This window comes from Parathielavia appendiculata, assembly GCF_033297405.1.
Source record: "Parathielavia appendiculata strain CBS 731.68 unplaced genomic scaffold N657scaffold_2, whole genome shotgun sequence".
Classification (NCBI taxonomy): domain Eukaryota; kingdom Fungi; phylum Ascomycota; class Sordariomycetes; order Sordariales; family Chaetomiaceae; genus Parathielavia; species Parathielavia appendiculata.
The window spans coordinates 1,589,793-1,609,413 of record NW_026944221.1 but is presented as its reverse complement, the minus strand read 5'-3'; the positions used below and the strand labels follow the sequence as shown (position 1 = coordinate 1,609,413).

At 56.8% G+C, this 19,621-nt stretch overlaps 7 protein-coding genes and 1 non-coding gene across 8 annotated transcripts; 4 read left to right on the top strand and 4 right to left on the bottom strand.

Moving 5' to 3' along the window:
• The first annotated feature begins 90 nt into the window (after positions 1-90).
• On the top strand, positions 91-187 carry N657DRAFT_t37. The gene has a single exon. It is a non-coding gene; the product is annotated as a tRNA-Asp (tRNA).
• Positions 188-581: 394 nt separating this feature from the next.
• Positions 582-1,295, bottom strand: N657DRAFT_200233 (uncharacterized protein). The gene has a single exon (XM_062786190.1). It carries the CDS (start codon positions 1,179-1,181, stop codon positions 726-728), a length of 456 nt encoding a protein of 151 aa, XP_062651004.1. The 5' UTR covers positions 1,182-1,295; the 3' UTR covers positions 582-725.
• A 1,741-nt stretch (positions 1,296-3,036) lies between these two features.
• N657DRAFT_566494 (glycoside hydrolase family 16 protein) lies at positions 3,037-4,229 on the top strand (the record flags this gene model as incomplete). The annotated part of the gene is made up of 2 exons (XM_062788431.1): positions 3,037-3,124; positions 3,196-4,229. The coding sequence occupies 2 exons, from the start codon at positions 3,037-3,039 to the stop codon at positions 4,227-4,229; spliced, it is 1,122 nt and encodes a 373-aa protein (XP_062651003.1).
• Positions 4,230-5,634: 1,405 nt separating this feature from the next.
• On the top strand, positions 5,635-6,742 carry N657DRAFT_565086 (DHS-like NAD/FAD-binding domain-containing protein; the record flags this gene model as incomplete). Its single annotated transcript, XM_062788333.1, has 4 exons — positions 5,635-5,856; positions 5,915-6,020; positions 6,082-6,102; positions 6,168-6,742. 4 exons carry the CDS (start codon positions 5,635-5,637, stop codon positions 6,740-6,742), a joined length of 924 nt encoding a protein of 307 aa, XP_062651002.1.
• Positions 6,743-7,681: 939 nt separating this feature from the next.
• Positions 7,682-9,554, bottom strand: N657DRAFT_566375 (MFS general substrate transporter; the record flags this gene model as incomplete). The annotated part of the gene is given in 3 exon segments (XM_062788423.1): positions 7,682-8,171; positions 8,186-8,450; positions 8,507-9,554. 3 exon segments carry the CDS (start codon positions 9,552-9,554, stop codon positions 7,682-7,684), a joined length of 1,803 nt encoding a protein of 600 aa, XP_062651001.1.
• A 1,024-nt stretch (positions 9,555-10,578) lies between these two features.
• On the bottom strand, positions 10,579-12,258 carry N657DRAFT_567103 (uncharacterized protein; the record flags this gene model as incomplete). The annotated part of the gene is made up of 4 exons (XM_062788480.1): positions 10,579-11,705; positions 11,773-11,935; positions 11,991-12,112; positions 12,183-12,258. The coding sequence occupies 4 exons, from the start codon at positions 12,256-12,258 to the stop codon at positions 10,579-10,581; spliced, it is 1,488 nt and encodes a 495-aa protein (XP_062651000.1).
• A 438-nt stretch (positions 12,259-12,696) lies between these two features.
• Positions 12,697-15,441, top strand: N657DRAFT_653516 (uncharacterized protein; the record flags this gene model as incomplete). Its single annotated transcript, XM_062794412.1, has 3 exons — positions 12,697-13,740; position 13,845; positions 14,405-15,441. 3 exons carry the CDS (start codon positions 12,697-12,699, stop codon positions 15,439-15,441), a joined length of 2,082 nt encoding a protein of 693 aa, XP_062650999.1.
• A 1,085-nt stretch (positions 15,442-16,526) lies between these two features.
• On the bottom strand, positions 16,527-19,046 carry N657DRAFT_677882 (uncharacterized protein; the record flags this gene model as incomplete). Its single annotated transcript, XM_062796023.1, has 3 exons — positions 16,527-17,693; positions 17,751-18,519; positions 18,718-19,046. 3 exons carry the CDS (start codon positions 19,044-19,046, stop codon positions 16,527-16,529), a joined length of 2,265 nt encoding a protein of 754 aa, XP_062650998.1.
• Positions 19,047-19,621: the final 575 nt, after the last annotated feature.

Genomic DNA, 19,621 nt, shown 5'->3' with positions numbered 1-19,621 from the left:
CAGGCACTACTCGACGTGTAACATTCCCTATATAGGATAAGGCAGCAGTGTCCCAATCAGCCAGCTACGACAGGTGCCCACACCTGTACATCTTCCGTAGTATAGTGGTCAGTATGTGAGCTTGTCAAATTCCGCGCACCGGGATTTAGCACCGCTCGAGACCCGGGTTCAATTCCCGGCGGGAGAGAGAGATAATCGCAGCCGCACTTCCAGCTGTTAGTGATATTTTTTTGGCGATGTGTCCAATATTTTGGGTGTTTAGGGTTAATCCGGGGCAATTTGTTCAATTGGGAAGGCGCGAGGTGCCTGCCTTGCGCATGAGCAGCAGTCAACCCTAACCCTGATATCCTTCTGCTGGACGACCAAAGGACGATGAGAGCCGAGCACGGACGGCTTGACACCTCAGACTTCGCTTTTTGCTTACAGGAGCTTGCCATTGGCGCCTCCTGTCGAAACACGACAAGACGGGCCGAAAGAGTCCTTCATTTTACCCGTGCTGCAAGGGCCTTGTGAACAGTCATGCTGACTCCTCACGACTGGAGCCTGATAATAGTCGAGTTGGCCGGATGGATGAAGCGAGACATCAGTCAAGTGATCAGTCAGAATGATCAACAAGCGCCGGGAACGGGTTGTTGGTGATGCTCGGTCCAGCGGCCTCGGAGACGGCCGACGCCACCATATTGGTCCCCAGGGCCGAGGAGATTTGGGGCCCGCAGTTGGCCGTGTCAAATATAGCAGCCGCATGCCTTATGAATCATGGCCACCGCTTCGCGTATACTAGAAAATATCCACGGGAGCAGAACCCGAGTTCGATTCTCGCGCTCGGTTTTTTGGCCTGCTTCTTCTGCTCTACGCAGCATTTGCCCAGCCTGCCGCGTGATGCGTGACGGATACGACAGTCCCCACTGTTGCTGACATGCCACTGCACCCAACAACTCGAAATATGGCGAGGCCGAGGCGCTTGGACTGAGACATTCATGCTCAAGACTCGGATTTTTGATGGAACGTTGCCAAAGCTCGGGTCTCTTGAGAACTTGGAAGACCCTCCTGTTTGTTCGCGTTTTTGGTGAAAGTACTGTGTAGTATGGACCTGGTGAAATCGGAAACCGAAACGGATATTTTGAAACTTCGGTACCGGTAACCATTTCGCAGTATTGCTTGTTTGTGTCACCTGTCAACATGCTAGAATGAGAGCCTGTGAGCCTGTCCTGAGAAGTCAACAAGCGAGAAAGGTGGGTTCTTTTCCTTGGCTGGGGCGGTCTCCTGTTTCAGGGGACGTGGGTAGGTTGCGAATGTGTTCGGAAAAATCCTTGGTTTCGGAAGAAGAAAACAGGACATTGTACGGATCCGTATTGTCGAATTTCTGAATATTCTCATTTGCGTAGGAAAGGGAACCTAAGGGCTAGGGCTATACGTGGGATCTATCTGGCCAACCTCTAGCCATGTCGGTCTCCAACAGCTCACGACTCGCAAGGTGGGTACAGAGCCCTAGCAGACCTATATTTCCATTTTCGCCAAGTAATCTCATGGTAAGCATGAATGAAACATATTCTCCAAAATCGGTTGAAGTTTCGCAATGGAAAAATTTCCATTTGCAAGCCTTACGAGGGGAAACATCAAGGGTGAGAGAGCATTTGTTTATTGTCCGACGTCCAGCCATTCGCATGCCCGGCTAGTTGTTTCAGCGGCTGGCAAGTGGCAACGCCTAGTTTCCGAGCCTGGCTGGCGGCCCGGCTGAGCAGTCGGATTTGCGTGATCTTCGATATTCCAGGTGGGACCACGGGGCGACGTAGGCACGGGACCGAATCAGCGGCAAGGACTCAGGGGCCGTGCTTTGCTTGCAGTGGATTTGCCGAGACCCGGGCGCCCCGACTTCGAGAGCCGCGATCCCGTCTGTGCCTGATCGGTAGGCGCGTAAATTCATGGATTCCTGGGCATGGAATTTGAGATTCTACGGGATGACAGAACGACGTGTTCTTTGGTAGCACTGTGGAATGTCGATTGCTGTGTTTTCTGATGTTTGTTTCCCCGGGCCGCTCGAGGCATCGGTCCACATTGCCATTCTGGGAAGCAATCCGAATGGGAAATGAGTGCCAAGCGGTAATAATCAACTACGGTAACGAACGCCAACGCTTACTCAATGTTGCTATAGTCCAGCCAACTGCCGCTGTCGTGTCTGCCGTTTCTGCTGTGTCAGGCGAACATGTGCATTCACGTTAGCGTGCTAAGTAAAAATAGTTACACGATCACAGCATCAGGCCTTCGAAATCTGGCCATCGAGATCTTGACTTCTCACCCGGGACGATGGGTTCCGCATTCAGGCCACTCCTCGCCGAGTGACGAGGCGCAACGGCTCGTAACTTTATGGCCACAGCATTAGTTATCCCCGGCCGTCACGTTTGTTGGCCTGTCCTCATGCATTATTCGTGCCCAAACTGCCAAGCCCAAATTTGAGCGTGGCGCGGCTGGCATGCCAAGCAAGGGCAGACGAGCCCTGCATCGGCCGCCAAGGACGCCTGGGCAACTCTGAGTGACAGGATTGGCTCGCCTGTCTCAGTACCTGATCCACAAGGCGGCTGTGGAGGCGCTTGTCGTTGAAATTCGTACACATGTATGAGGTAGATTTCGGGGATCCCTACTGGACCCTGTTCATCCCTAGGCGGCCCAGCTCCTTCTCAGGGGCAAGGACCAGTGCCAACACGAGCAACAAGCCCTTGGCGTGGCCGGGCCAGAAGGGGCAACCAGGTGATTGAAAGCATTGCTGCGCCCAGAATGGGTCAGGGCCTTTCCTCTTTGCTCCCTCTTTCCCCTGACCATCATCGCAACCTCTGCCACCTCTGCAAAACAAGACCACAATTCGTGGCGTTCAGTCGCTTCTTCCAGTCCCTCGTTTCAAAAGTTCGCGCTTTCACTTTCCTAAACACACTCGCTTCGGTTCGCCGTTGGCCTCTCCTGCTCTTTAATATCCGCCGCTCCAGCCAGTTCGACTTGTAGGAGACGACACACCGCAAACCCCATACCCAATACACATCCAATATGCTCTTCAAGCTCCTGACCTCGGCGGCCTTCGCCGCCTCTTTGGTCTCGGCGCAGACCTACACCTCCTGTGACCCCACCAAGCGCGGTATGTCTTCTCGAGCTCTCGTGGCACTGAAATGCTCCAGCTCCCATGGCTGACTCGACTGTTTGTTCCAGATGACTGCCCCAACCCCAAGGCTGTCGGCTCCAAGCCCGTCGACATTGACTTCCGCAAGGGCGCCAGTGACTTCTTCAAGCTTGCCGATGGCACGAGCCTCAAGTACGACAACAACCTCGGTGCCGTCTTCTCCATAAGCAAGGAGACAGACGCTCCCACCATTGGCAGCAACAAGTACATTTTCTTCGGCCAGGTCGACGTGACGGTGCGGGCTGCCCGCGGCATTGGCGTCGTGACCAGCTTCGTGCTGCAGTCGGACGACCTCGACGAGATTGACTGGGAGTGGCTTGGCGGTGATAATGCGCGGGTCCAGACCAACTTTTTCAGCAAGGGCTGCGTCGAGACGTATGACCGCGGCGGCTTCTCGCCAGTGGCCGACCCCGTCAACCAGTTCCACACCTATACCATCAAGTGGACCCCGACTCAGCTCGACTGGATCATCGACGGCACCGTCGTCCGCACGCTCATGAACACGGGCGTCCAGGGCTGCGCCGGCTACCCGCAGTCTCCCATGCAGATCAAGCTCGGCACCTGGGTTGCTGGCCGCAAGAATGCTCCCCAGGGAACCATTGAGTGGGCCGGCGGTGTCACCGACTTCACCGATGCCCCCTTCGAGGGCTACTACCAGAGTCTCCGCATCGTCGACTACATGGGTGCCCAGGGTGCGACCGAGGCGACTGAGTACCACTACACCGACCTCAGCGGTAGCTGGCAGAGTATCAAAGTGGTCAACAACGGCGAGGAGGCCGAGTCCAGCTCCAGCAGCTCTACCACCAAGTCCTCCTCGACCACCTCGAAGCCCAGCTCCTCGTCCGCCACCACGCTCACGACCGTCACTTCGTCGCAGTCCACCAGCTCCAACGCTACTATCACCAGCTCAGGCAGCAGCCGCGGCCCCACCGGCACCTCGGGCAACCAGGTCAGCGCCACCACGACAGGCAGCACGTCCCTGTCGACCGCCGCGGCCCCCACGCTGGTCGGAAACATGGCCGCTGTCGGCGCTGCCGCCCTGCTCGGCTACCTCGCTCTCTAAGCACCTTCCACCTCTGAGGGCTGCTGATGTCATTTTTTTTTGCGGCGTCTTTACCTCCCGATTCTGTCAAAACCGGTGACTAATTGCACACTTTTGCCACGCTCACTTTCTGCTCTGCAACCCACCCCTTTATACCATGGTACTACCATCTGTTCTTAACGCCGGTCTCCGAAACACTGGGAGAAGGAAACAAATACAACACGTTACCCGGCGTCTTTTTGTTCCATACATCCCAATGGAATCAAGTCGATGACAAGACAGAGTCACTATGGAGTTCATGGGAAAAACTGGGGAGTGTGTACACAGCAGGACTCAGAGTGCATAAACGGTGCAGGCAAGATTTCTCAAGTCATGTTAGATAAGAGGGAGACGCGGCGTTCTTGTACACATGATAGATGGAACGTCACGAACGACGTCATGGACTGAGCGCGTCAGTTGGTGGTGTGGGCCGTGGTTTTGGGTTCGCGATTTAGGATAATGGAGCGTTAAGTTGTGTTCACAGATGGGAGAGGATGGCCTTGCTGCTTCGTCGATACCTTGAATCGATCAGTATTGATACCGATACCTTGGAAGCGGTTGTCTTGGTTTCTATGGAGGTCCGTCGATTGGGTGTGAGTGTGCTGGTCGGTCCTTAATCTTCATTGGAAAGCTAATTTCCTACACGGTGATTCTACGTGCTAAACATGATCGAGTCTAGATATGATCATATACGCGGTTGTTTTATAGTTCAGCCGTACGGTTGTACCCGATCTGGTTGTAGTATGACTGACTTGAGGACGGTGACTAACTCGAGGACGTTTGATGGGCTGTGCGTCGTGACATAGCTGGCGTGCTCAGCAAGTGCGGCAACGTCGTCCATCTTCGAAGATAGATCGTAACACCTCAACATCGAGGATTTAACACACTAACGATTCTCGGGATGTCGCCAGCAATGAATAGCAAACCGATATGTCGGTTTGAACATTTTAACTACAACCAAATGTCTCTTGCATTTTTTCCCTTTGCTTATATTTTTCTTCTCTTTACTCACTACTCTTACATTTTCTATTCTATTTTTTTTTGTTCTGTTCTTTTTCTTTCCTTCCATCGTTTTTCTGTTCATCTGTTCTTTTTTGTTGTCTCTTCTTTAAGTTTTTCTCCTCATTTCTTACGTTTTCTCTCTCTCTCTCTCTCTCCATTCTTTCTTCTTTTCTCTTCTTTTTCTTCTCTCTCAGACAGAGTTGCTAACCTTGGATGTTCTTTGGGCAAGAGCATCCGCCGCCGCCCTTGGTCACTGGCGATCGATTATGACTGCCTCGACCCAACACCCCACCATTAAGTTAGACATCAAGCGCCTCATAACTGTCAGCGTCTCCAACCCATCATCCGGTATGTCCGGACATTCTTCTCTCTCCCAACAATAAAAATGCCCCGCAATCCCAATTACAACAGCATCCCGGCCTTCCATGCCAAGCTCGCCCGGAGCCGGCGGATCCTGGCCGTGTGCGGCGCGGGGCTTTCGGCCTCTTCAGGCCTGCCCACCTTCCGCGGCGCCGATGGCCTGTGGCGAAACTACGAGGCCACCGCACTGGCTTCGCCCAAGGCTTTCAAGAATGATCCCGGGATGGTGTGGATGTTCTATGCTTATGTGAGTCCGCTGGCCTCGCTGCATGCATGACATGGCAACGACTGATCATCGGAGCCAGCGACGACACATGGCCCTCAGAGCCGAACCCAACGCAGGCCACTACGCTCTGGCAGAACTCGCGAGGCAAAACCCCGAGTTCCTGTGTCTATCTCAAAACGTTGACAGTTCGTCTCTCCCGGGGCCATTCTCTTCACTCATTGAACGACCTCACTAACATTTTGCCAGACCTGCATATCCGTGCCAACCGTACGTCAAAGTGCTTGTAATTCCAGCTTCATGTCTCACTGACATTGGCAACCCTCGACCGACAGATCCTTCGGGCCAACTCAAGCTCCTCCATGGCTCGCTCTTCGCCCTCAAGTGCTCTTCCCCGACCTGCTCCTACACCGAGCCCGAGAACCTAGAATCCCCACTTTGCCCGGCCCTGGCAGCAGCTGCAGTCGACGCGCCTTCCTCTCCGACCGAGATCCACCCCTTACTCGACACCACCAAACCCCTCCCCACCATTCCCCCCTCCTCCCTCCCGCATTGCGCGCAGTGTCAGACCGCTTTGCTCAGGCCAGGAGTAGTTTGGTTCGGCGAATCCCTTGACAGTGACATGCTAGCGGACATGGACGAATGGATCCGCCGTGAGAAAGTCGATGTGGTGCTCGTCGTGGGCACCAGCTCGCTGGTGTGGCCCGCGGCGGGCATTGCGGAGGCGGCGAGGGGACCGGGTACCAGCGTGGTGCATGTGAATGTCGATGCCGAGAGCCCCGAGGGGCTGGCGAGGCTTGTCGACAAGGAGGATTTCTCGTTTGGAGGGGATGCAGCCGAGGTGTTGCCTAGGTTGCTGGAGCCCGTTGTTGGGCGGTGGGATGAGGAGAGAGGTGAGTTTCGGAGGTGAACATGGGATGGGTGGCCGGGTGAAGATCTTCTGGGAGTGAGTTGGTAGCCGGCGAGTGTACAATACAGTCGAACCCTGGTTTGTTTGTTAGCACGCGAGTTAGGCATCTTACTTCTTCTCTTACTTGTCTGCATTCTATGTTCTTTTCTCTAGATCTTTGTTATCCTCTTCCTTCTTATCTTCCTTTCCTTGAACTTTTGCTATCTATTATAGATATATAGATATTTATAGTTAACTAACTATAGTTATATATTTAGGTTATATAATGCTAACGTATATAACTACGTTATAGTTAGTTATATAACTGTATTGTTTTCTTACTTATTTTCCTTTGTCTGGATTTTCGTTCTCATTCTAGCGCCCGTCATATAACAGGCTAATAAACAAACCAGGGCTGGACTGTACTTTGAGGACTCGGAGCGCCAACGGAGTATGACAGGAATCGGCACCGCCAGGACACGACAGTGTCCGTATCATTCAGATAAATGCCTACCGAGACAAGGGCAAGTGGAATTGGGCAGTTATTGGAAGGGAAACAGAACTGCCAAGTACCCTGACATCATCCTCAAACAGCTTGAGTTCTATATAGCAGGGACCTGCGTGTCTGACGATCCCTTAGTTCAAGTCTACGATGGCAGGATGTCTTGTAGAACTCAAGTGATCCCGAGAGCGGCTCCGGGTGCTTCAGATCAATTTCGTTCACAGGCCACTATGTCATCAAGTGGCACGAAACTCGACGACGTAATGATGCCCATGCAATGCAGTACCAGGTCTGATCATTATGGGAATTTCGAATATGTGTAACTAAAACAAGAGTTGGGTATCCGGCTTTCATGCATCCACCAAACTTTTCGAATCCCTCCAAACATGCCTTGTCAATGATTATACAAGCCGCATGGCGAGCTCGTTAATCCATCTACGTACTGCCTTCGCCTGCCCTTAATGGGCGCTCTCCCCATCCGCATCACCCTTCACCTCGCCCTTCTCAGCCTCCCCTTCACCGGGACCGGCCGCCTTCTGCTTCTGAATCTTCTTCCAGCTCAGCCCGCACGCCGACACAAAGGCGGCGGCAGCACACGCGACTGAAATGAAGTATGAGTTGCGAAGGCCGTCAAGGTAGGCGGTGAGCACGGCCGTCAAGTACTGCGTGGCACCCAGATGCTGCAGCACCTGGGGGATCTGGGACGCGCCGCTGTTGATGAAAATTTGCGGCGGGATGCCGGGCGCGTCGCGCTCGATACCCTCGATCAGACCATTCTGGAAGACGGTCTGGGCCACGGCGATGAAAATGGCTCCGCCCATGGACTGGAAGAATTGTACGCAAGCCGTGGCCTGCGGTATCCATTCGTGGGACACGCTATTTTGGACGACGAGGACACCGGTCTGGAAGCCGACGCCAATTCCGAGACCTTGAATTGGGTTAGCGGGGCTTTGTGTTTAAACTAAGGGAAACCGCGGAAGGGCATACCAGCAAGGACTTGGTATCCGAACCAGACACGGAGCGGGCTATCGAGCGCAAAGGTGGTGATCATGCCGGATCCGACGGTAAACAAGACCATGGACGGCAGAACGAAGGGGTTGTAGTACCCAACAGCGGTGATCAGGCCTCCAGCGGCAACAGAGGTGATGACGACGGCAATCAGCATTGGGAGGATCTTGATGCCGGCCTGCACGGCGCTGTCGCCATGGATGGCTTGGAAGTACAGGGCTGAATGTAACCGTTAGCCAATCCGTTAGCCCTCCTCCTGCACCATGGCCACTTACACAGGTAATAAATCAGGGGGAAGAACGCGGCGCCGAAGAAGAAGGTGAACAGCATAGCGCACACGACGTCGCGGTTCTTGAACAAGCGCGGCGGCAGCGTTCCCTTGTCTCCCTTCCAGATCTGAATGCCAATGAAAGTGATCAACATCACAGCAAACCCAACAAACAAGCCGATAATGACGGAGCTGTTCCACGCGTGCTCCGTCCCTCCCCACTGCAGCGCTAGCAGTAGGCACACAATCGACGGCACCAGCATGGCCGTTCCGGGCAGATCCAAGCTCAAGATCCTCTGCACCACCGTCATGGTGCTCTTCTCCCCAGTCTTCTTGATATGCAAAAACAAGAAGATGGCGAACATGGCCGCCCCGCCGATCGGCAGGTTGATGTAGAAGCACCACCGCCACGTAACATGGTCGGTGAAGGCACCGCCCAGCAACGGCCCAGCCACGCTTGCAACCCCCCACATGGCGCCAATCAGCCCAAACGCCATGGGCCGCTGCCTCAGCGGGAGCGTATACGACAGAATGACCACGCCGCCCGAGAACAAGCCGGCCGTGCCGATGCCGGCGACAGCCCTTCCAACGACGAAGGCGGTACTCGTCGGCGCGACGGCACATATCAGGCTGCCGACCTCAAAGATGAAGACGGCCGCCAGAAAGGTCCACTTGACGCTGAACATGCGGTACAGGGAGCCGTACGTTGGCTGCAGCGCCGTGGTGGTGAGCAGGTACGCGGCACCGTACCAGCCGATGTCTTTGACGGACGCAAACTCATTCGTGATGGCGCCAAGAGCGGGCGCGATGATCGTCTGGTCCAGGGCGACGAGGAAGACGGAGAGACAGAGCGAGGCGATGATGAGGACAAGCTTGATGCCCTTTGGGTAGACGACATCGGCCGAGTCGACACCGGCGCGACGTGATGTGAAGGGGTCGTCGGCGGTGTTGGTTTTGGTTATGGTGTTGGGGTTGATGTTGTCGGCTGCGGGAGTTAGGGATGGGGAGGGCGCCCGTGGCGGGGTTGGCTTCTCGGGCTCTGTGTCGGTTGTCATGGTGTCTCTGTCGGTCATGGTCCAGTGTGCGTTGTGGTGTGATGAGAATGGACGAGACGAGACAAAGGTCAGATGGAGGAGGTTAATTGTTTGGACCCCGAGGCTGTTCCAAACTGTGTGGCGATAGTCCGAAAGTGGTATTCAGAACAGCTAGCTGCCGGTGATGTCGAATCTTATCATATCAGGATGACTTGGAGGAAGTCGCCATCAGACGGCGCCAGAAATCGTGTAACGACGACGACGACTATCACGATGGGCACGCGCTTGACATGAAATGGCAGAAAAGACGCCGAAACGCAAGTGTCCTGAGGCTGGCGACGTCAGAATCCCTTTTAAGTAAAGTACCAACACTACATCAGATGGTCACCGTCGCCCCTTGCTTCCCGAACCGCATAGAAAAAGAAAAGTTCAAATGCATGTAAGGTAGATTTGTTTCCCGCCCCTTCCCATCTCGTCGATAGCGCAACATCATCTTCGCCAACTGCCACCCTTGTTCCCGCGTCGACACCAGACAAAGGAGTCATCGCGAAGTTGTGCCATTTCACGCTCGGTGCCCTGAGGCAGCAATTGGCTGTGGCCCGCGCTGTGGACCCACGATGAGAACCTTGTGGGCCCACTCTGCGGATCGGGCTTACCCGAGAGCTCAGGTTGGTGTTTGGCTCAAAGCTTGAATGACCTGGAAAAAGGTCGGAGCTCGGCATTGATGTTCCACCGAGGGCGTCTGGAACGGCCGTCCCAGCTGGCAATGTTGTGAGGTTGACTCAACTTTCCTGTTAGCTGCAATCGATGAGGGCCTACCTGTTGGACACGACAATTTGATGGCGCGTATACTGAGAGTCCACAGTACGTGCTGGGGGCTTTTCGCATTCAGGAATCAGCAAGACAATGATTGATCAAGGCCTCGTCTGTTGTTGGTATCATAATTGAAACGTACAAGGGTACAATTAACGTTACCTCCGAACCTCGCAGATGAACAGCAAAACCGAACCCTCTCGTAACTCCGAACACTCCCCCGAAGCCGTCCTCACTTGCGATTCCGCGTCTTCTTCTGCGGCAGTGTTGTGTCCTCCTCCGGCTCGTCCTCCCCCTTCTTCAGGTCCTCCGTCAGCCCCCACTCCTCCTTGTCGTACCAGTCCTCGCCGTCCGACATGTCCCGGTTCGGCCCGCAATGCGCCTCCGACTTGGCCCAGCGCCACACCGTCTTGCGGAGCCGGTCCGCTTTGAGCAGCCCTTCGTAGAGCCGGTGGGCGCCCCGGCAGATCTCTTCCTGCTTTTGCACATACAGCAGCAGCAGCCGCCGTACCTCCTCGGCCTCTTGCTCGGGCAGGCCCAGGTCGCGGTCCGGATGCGCTGCTGCCGGGAGCCGGAAGAGCGGGTGGATGAAGTGCTCGTCAAGCGTTTCAGCCATGGGAGATGCGGCGTGCACGGCTGGTGGCGCAAGCACCGGGTGTGGCGCTGGTGGTCGGTCAGGTACTGTGCTGGCATTTTCGCCTGACGCCTCGGTCATCTCCATGTCTTCCGCTGCGCTAGTATCCGTTTTGCTTGAGGTGCCATCTGCGGAGACTGAACCGTCTATCTTATCCCTGTCGTTGGTCAGATTGCCGTTGACTTGTCCACCACCTTCAGCTAGGTTCAGTCCAGCACCACCATCAGCCTCCCGCTCCCCATTGCTGTTAATGTGGGCGTCCGGTAGTATTTCCCCGTCTGGGGCCTCCTCGGTCGATTGTGCATTGCCCTCTGCGGCGTTGGCTAATTGTGTTGCTGCCTGTGCTCGTAACCCATCCGGTATAGTGCCTCGTTGCGCTGACTCGGGGGGGGTATTCAGAGGAGATCTAGGGCCCCCATTTGCTCCGACCGGGGCCGGAATTCCCACGGGCACGGGTCGAGCCGGACGCTTGAAGAAGCTCACCGTGTCGCTAAACAACAAGGCATCGCGATCGTCGGGTGCAGTCATGAGCCCGCAGGGTGCCCAAGCGTTATCGCCCACCAGCTGGGTGAGCAGCGGCTTAGCTTTCCACAGTGCCTTGTTTTCCTTTTGCATCAGGTTGCGCCCTTGTTCTATCAATTCGGTCAGAGTGTTTGAGATGAAGGGTCGCGAGAGGGTCGGATGCGACGGTAGGTCGGTGACGGCGGTCAACGGAGCCAGTATCTCTAGTTGAAGTCAGCCCCGAATGTGCTAGCCAGTCCCAGCGTGCAAAACTGCCAGAGAATCCCTCACCTTCAAGCCTGATAGACGAGTAAGGGTTCTCGTCCATAGCCGCGGCAATGGCCTCCTGGACTTGCTCCTCGTCGTCGCCGCTGTCAATGTCGTAGCCGTCTTCGTCAATCAGGGGCACATTGCGGTTTATAATTGCTCGTTGATATCCAGCGTGGTCTGCGATCTATGTCTCGTCAGTCAGGTTGCGGCAGTCTGTGGTCAACTCGCCTGACACGGACCTCCTTGTATGCCGCTGGGCCCATCGAGGACGTCAAGCGGCCTTGGTGGACGAATCGCGCTCGCTTCTTGAGCTTATTGCCGCGGTTTGTTGTTTGGTCGATTGACGAGTCCGAGTCGGAATCTGCGACAGACATGGCGATTAGAAGACGACCAGCAGCAAGGCGGCGGAATGCGCAACGGGGCGCTCTGACCGTAGGCTTTGCGCTTGAGCGTCCTCCTCAGCGCGAGGACGGTGTCCACGATCATGGCCTGCTGTTGTGTCGACATAATGACCGCAACGGCATGTGCCGAAAAGCGAACAATAACCTGCGACCTGTGGCTTCGTATCGGGGAGCGCTGTGAAGCTGTAAGTTGTCGTGGGTTCAGGTTGGAAGTGGCCGAGTCGCGCAGGTTGAGGGACGGATTGCCAGGCCTATGGCGCCCACAAATGACGGGCAGCAGGAGCGCAATAGACGAACGGAACCCTAACCCTTTCACCGTAAGCAAAGCCAGGGTCTTTTGCCAAGTGCCCTGGTCTCAGTTCTCCATTAAGTGACAGGCGCCAAGCACCAAACCTTCGAGCTTCTGTGTCCAAGCTCCCCACCTTACTCCGTCATCCAAAGCCCCTCAGTCTATCCGTACAACACCCCGAAGCGCGGCCACGCCGATAACGAACTTCAACAAGCAAATCACGAGGAAGCAGTTGTCGAATAGCTACCGCCTAACATGTCGTGGCCGGGCGGAGCCGAGCCGTTCCCCGACTCATCGGCCCAGGGCGACCGCCCAACCGATCTTGCCTCTCTCGGCAGGTTCAGCAGAACGGGCCATCTGTTGGGCTTTAGTCGCAATCAGGTCGAGCAGACGCTGAAGCTGCTCAGCGGGCCGTTTGAAGATCTCCCGCAGGTGCCGCCCTTCGCGCCGTTGTTCGGCTACACGACAACATGGCACAAGATGATGGTCGCTCAGATGATCCTTGAGATAGCTGGCCACGCAAACCGCCTGCCGACTCCGGAAGAAGCCGATGCCATCGCGTACTACCGCTCCAAGTTCTGTTCGAGGGCCGCCTGGGCGCCCCCGGCCGTGCTCCTCACCACCGCCTATTTCTTCAACCGCGGCCGCCCGACCTTCCGCTTCCCCTTCTACACCCCGAAGCCGGCTTCCTTCAACCCGTCGTACTTCCCGTCCGCGTCCAGACCGTTTCTCAGGGGGGTCTCAGCCGTGCGCTTTTGGCACGTCCTGCGCTTCGGTGCTTATGGACTCATCTGTCAGATCCTCGTGAAGCCCGTCGTGGTGTCATATGCCAACGCCACCTCCCTGGTGGGCATGCTGCGCGACGATCGGCTCAAGTTATTGCGCCAGAACCCCCACCGAAATCAGGAGCACCAGCACCCGGTTGCTACCCAGCCACCCAACGAGAGTGGGGAACAATGGCAGCAGCAGCTGGGGAACCTGCAGCAACAACCAGCGGAACAGCAACCGACCTGGAAACAAACATCTCAGGAGCCTCAGGAGCCTCAGGGCGGTCTGCAGGACGACGAGTCGTTCCTCTTTGACGATGCTTCGCCCGTGGCACCCTCGCAATGGCAGCAGCCTCAGCGCGCGTCTGCCTCTTCCCCGCCGCCGCCCGGTTCTGCGTGGGACAGAATCAGGCAGCGCGCGAAGTCGGAGGAGGGTACAGCATGGAACCAGGGAGATCAGCAAAACGGCGATTCGCAAACCCGGTCAAGGACAGAGCAGTACACATATTCGCCGGACGAGCGGGAGAAGGCGGTCGCGAAGGAACAGGCGCAGAAAGAGTTCGACGCCATGCTGGAGCGAGAGCGCCGCGGCATGGGCGGCTCTGGGGAACGCAATTGATCCGCCAATATCCGGAGTGTACGTTAACCGGCGTTCGGTGTATTTGGATGCGATTTTCCCGCTCAAATCAGCACGTCTGCGCAAGTTTGAGAGTCATATTGGTTTCGAGAGCTCCTGGCCACTCCTTTGAAGTCAGCTGCCTTCCTGACCCAGGTGTATGTGAGACATGGAGTTCCTCGGACTGTCTCCCCATTCCGTGGTTTGCGTTGCTCGCTTCCTGGTTTCCTGCGGTGCGACACTGCGCCGGTGAGTAGCGTCGATCCTTCTGGCGGAGCACCAAACCCTGCAATCTGAACAGCTGGGTTTTCCCACGCAGCCGAGCCAGGGTTGCATCCGCGCGTGCGGCTTGCAGTCGCAAGATGCGACAGGGGATCTCGGGTTCCCCGGCCGCAGCGGCGGGCCTCTTCTTGAACATGCTCTGGTCCCGCGACGTCGTCCATGCCCGGCTTGCTTGCGCGGGATGAACCGTCGCGCAAATGACGCTTGCGGACCGCATTGTCGGCTGATGTTTTACCTCCCTGGTGGGTTGGTCTCAAGAAGTGAGATTTGATTGACACTCCCTGATTCACAATGTCAGCCTTAACAACCACCGCGGTGTCCAAAACCGGCAAAACAGCCCTCGTCATCACCTCCTTTCCCTCCGTTCCCCTTACAACGACCTTCACCCGACCTAGCTCGGACTGTGGCGCCCTGTATAGCCCGCGAAGCCCGCCCCTCTATGTCATCGATAACGAACCCTCCTGCCTCCCGGCCGGATTCTCCACCTCGAACTCTGCTTTCTTCTACTCCCCCGGCATCGCCTGCCCGTCCGGCTACTGGACAGCATGCCACGACACGACGGGCGTGTCGACCATCACCACCGTCACCTGCTGCCCGACCTACGGTGACATCTCTTTGTCATGCGTGCCCGACCCGTTGTCGCTCAGCGAAGTCTGGGAGACGCTCTTCTGCACTTGGATCGCCCCGCAATCGACGGGGACAGTGGTCACCGTAACCAAGTCGGTCGATGGTCGCACGTCGACCGTCACGGAACCCGTCACCTGGCCCGGCGGCATCAATGCTTATGGCGTGCGCATGGTCCACCAGTCCACCGACCGCAAAACCCCGTCTACCACAGCAACCTCTGCCTCGAACGACTCCCCAAAGACACTTAGCACCTCTACGACCAGCGCTTCCTTAGACCCCTCCTCCTCCAATAGCTCCACACCGGGCAACACAGACTTCCCAACAGGCGCCAAAGCCGCGATCGGCGTGGTAGTCCCCCTCGTGGTCCTCGGTGCCCTCCTCGCCGCTCTGCTCTTCTGGCGACGCAAGAGGAAGCAGCAACAACAGGGTCAACCACTATCCCCACCACTCGACCATCATCACCAGCAACAACCACAGCAGTACTACGACCACCATGGCTCCCCACCGCCAGCGGGCGCCGAACACTACCCGCTCGGGGACCAGCTCCCCAAACCGCCTGGAGGAGGTAATGGATACTACTACTACGGCAACATCCCACCACAACCGCCGCCTCAAGAGATGCCGGGAGCTTGGGAGAATGCGACGGAGCTGCCTAACACGAGGATGGCGGCCGAACTACCGGGCAATGCCAGGTGGGCTGGGAGGTAACTGTGCAAAATGTTGGCGTTGCCTAGGAACTTGAGATATGGAAGCAAGGTCAAGATGGGTAGGGTTGGATAGCCATTACATGGTACAGATTTTGGGATTTGATGATGGAATGGTACGATGAAGGATCCAGACGGGCATTGGTTAGCCTTCATGGCAATATACGTTTCGCATCGTAGACTGAGCTTGTCAATTTGACCAGGATAACTTGTTGGTAAGCAATTGCAGTGACATCGCAGTTCAAACAACCTCGATCTTGCAAGGCAAGAGGAGTAAAACCAGTCTATATATATCATCCAGCATAGCAATCTGAACCCAATTCCAATATCCATCTAAAAAACACTCCAACTGGCTGATGAAAAAGACAAATCAACCGGCCCCTCTCTAAGGGGAAAAGACACCCAGAAACCGTCTATAAAGCTGGCGGGTATCGAGCCCCAGTCGCCCGTAACCGAAGTGCAAAAATAGAAAAGAAAGACATATCGCATCAACTCATTTTTCATCCATCCATCGGTGCATCATAATACCCAACTCCAGCGCGACAACCACATCCAACGGGCGAGCCAAGTCTGCCAGACAGAGCCTTGTTTGACCGAGGCCAAATACCACATCAGCCCCCCTGCCAGCCACTCGGACTTTTCAATGTCCCCTCGAGGTAGCTACTTAGGCAGCTGAGACCACTGACGCGTGCTTCCATCTTTTTTCTGCCTCCCCAAACGTGGGTTGGGAAATGAAGGTGAGATCAGCCCTGATCGGGATGACGCCATCCGGCCCGACCTCAGCGCGGCAGCCCGCTACTGGTAGAGTTACTGAGTAGGAGATCGCGTGCTCGGCACGCCACGGCGCGTAAGCACCCCTTTTCCGCCCTATTCTCTCCCGCCTGCGATGGCAACAGAAAGCCGTTTGTTTTCGCAAGAGAGGTTGCAAGCACCCTTGTCGAAAACACCGCTCAGCTCATAACCTCGGTGCTGCCGCGGTGACCTCATCCCGACCGAACTCTCCCAACACCCCCATCGACTGGCCACTCAATCCAAGTGAGCATAACCAAGCTATCACACAGCGATGACCACGAATCAGACCCAGCACACCTAGTCCGCCAACCCAGCCATCCCCGCCGTTGCAGAAAAATTCCCATACACTCCCTCCTCCGAGCACTCGCTTTCCTCGCTCCCGGGACTCTGCACGCCACTCGCTTCCGCAGAGTGCCCGCCACTATAGCTCTCCAACCCACTCATACTCCCGCTCCCGCCGACGCCAAACCCGCCCATCCCCATCAGATTCCCACTACTACTACTCCCGCCAGCAACGCCAGACGCCCCCGTTCCTCCCAGCGCGAGCAGGCTCTGCCTCCTCGCGGCATCGATATCCACCGCGCTGCCGCTCCGACTCAGGAGCGGCTTCTCGGGCAGCTTCTTGAGCAGACCCGTCGAGATGTCCAACATGCCCATGGCAAACTCGGTCAGGCCCTTGCCCTCGCCCGGCTTGGAGCTCACCGACAGCGTCCAGCGGTACTCGCCCAGACGGCGGCGATACCACTCGGCTTCCTCCCTACCCGGCGACGTCGCCCACAGGAGGGAGCCAAACGTCCCGATGAGGGCAAAGTTAGTTTTGGAGGCGAAGTACCAAAAGGAGCGCAGATGCGAAGGGGTGAGGCGGTTGACAAAGTCCATGGCCGAGATGAGGCGGGCTTTGGCGGCGCTGCGACAAATGTGTTGAATGTAGGGGTCGACCCCACCAGTATTGGCGTTGGCGCCGGCTGGGGAAGGGGAAGAGGAAGCAGCTGCCGCGCCGGACGCGTCCATTGAGCGTATGATGCGCCGGTGGAGGGTAATTTCCGTGGCGAAATAGGCTAGGTGGAGGAAGCCTATGCTGGAGGGGCGGTTGGACTGGTTGAGGCCGCTCTGAAAGCTCGAGTCCATGCGGACGACGGCAGGGAGGCCCGAGTACCACTCCTTGAGCTTGAGTTGGATCGGCTTGGCAAGGGAGAGTATAAGCTGCGTGGCTTGCGCGCCCGCGTTGGCGGCGGCCTGTGAAGCCTGCAGGGTGTAGAAGGTTTCGAGGATCTCGGCGAGGATCTGCGACAGTTGCACCATCTGCCCAAACAGCACGCGACCGCGTTCAATCTCTATCCTCCCCTCGGCATCATTCTCATCCCATTCCACGTCTGGGAAATCATTCGAATTCAGGGGTTGCACAGCCCAGTTGGAAGCGAAGATGTGTGACGGCCGGCCGTGGACGAGAGCACCCCATTTGTCCTAGACAATGGATCATCAGTATGCACACAGAAGGGTTCCGGGAAAAAGGGAACCCACCTGCATATACAAAGCCCAGGCTAGGCGCTTCCGTAGGCCGCGCTCCCAGGGCGGAATCTTCCAGTGGCTGCAATCTAAATGCAGACCAAGCTCCTGTCCGATGGCTACGAGCTGCGCAGTGGGTGCCCACTGGTCTCCCTCAGGTCGTTGCGACAGGATGAGGCCGGCCTGTAGTGTTGACAGCTTGGGTCGGTACATGGCATCGGCCAGCGTGGTCCGCACCAGCCTCTCGAGCTCTCGGACATTGGGCCGCGGGTGGCTTGCCAGTTCCTCCGACTGCTCCCACCAGTTGATGGCCAAGATGTAGACGGCAGCAAGAACCGGGGGCGAGAACTCGCGGTGCGAGCGTTCGTACTTCTCGAGGAACACGCTCTTTTGGAGGATGGGGAAGGCCGGGTGCACGACCCGAAAGTACAAGTCTATCAGCTTGCGGCCATGGGGCGCCACAAGGTTCTCGATCTCATCGACGTCACTGAGTATGTGCTCATAGCCCGGCGTGCTGTGGTCGGGCAACAGCAGGAACGTGTCATTGTCGCTCACCCTCCTCAAAGTGCCCCGCGCCAGCAGGCTCTCGTCGTGCGGGTCAAATGGGGAAAGGTTGATGAGGGATGGCTCAAAGTCGGTGGTTGGCCCAATATACTGACTGTACCTGTCTGCTTGGAGGCCGAGGGTGCGTTTCAGCAGCGTCGGGCCGCCAAAGTTGGCCATCTCCTCGACGAGGGAGCTGCTGGCCGTGGTGCACGACAGACTCTGATGCTGATGGCGCCGTCTTCTGATATCAGATCGCCCAGGGGAACTACATTGGCCAATCAGGTATTAGACAAGATCTGTGTCGTGTGTCCCCCGAGACCTCGGGGTGTGCGTAACAGGTACCGGTAGGGCACGGGGGCATGATTGGGGGGAACGAAACAGGGGGGCACACGAGACAAAGCGTGGGGTTTTCGGAGAATATGAGGGCGGCTCTCACCTTCTCTTGCTAGCGCTGCCGCCGTCCAGGTCACCGTTCAGCTTGCGCTTCCGTGGCAGGGGGCTTTCGGCCAGCGAACACTCCGTTCCGGCAACCAGGCACGCAACACAGCTTTCCTCGTCGTCGCCCATGACACAATCGCTCCGCCGGTTCAGGCAAGCCTCGCAAGGGGGTGCTGAGAAGCCGCTTACCGAGTCCGAGTCGGGCGAATCGAAGCCGCTGCGGAAGGAATCGAGATGTATGCTGTTCTGGCGGCTCGGTGGAAAGCGCGGCGGTTTTGGCGCGATGGCTATGGGAGCCGTCCGAGGGACGGCGCATGGGGCGGACATGGCGTAGGTAAAGGCCCGGTAAGCGCTCAGAAGGGGATTCCCAGATTCACAACCAGAGGGCAGCTGCAGTTCGGCAATATCGCAGAGGATGTAACCTGGCGAAGGGGCCTCCTCGTCTCAACTCAGACAAGCGGTGCCGCGGAGGCTCGCTGCCGACAGGCACGAGCACACAGACAACGCCTCTCTCTCCCAATGAGCGGCTGCCTCGTTCGTTGGATCGGGAAGTTTCCGGCCGATAACGTTGGCAGCCCCGCGGAATTGGTGGGTGTGCTTCGATGCGGCCCGGATCGATCAGACAGGACTACCCCCCGGGATCTTGTTCCAGAATCCGGATTTGTCAGTTCCCCAAAGATAACTAGCAATCGCTCCGGCAGCGAGGACGGTATCGGCGACTGGGACCTGGGTGTGATAAGAACAGGTTCGTGGTTCGTAGATAAGCTAAGGTTGATGCTCCCGGCGCGGCGCAGGACCGTTTCCCCAGACTCGCCCCTCTCACAATCCGCACGACTCCCACGCGGATCCTCGCTCCGGGCACACTTTCAGCGCCGTGTGTTGTGTATAACTGGTCGTTCCTT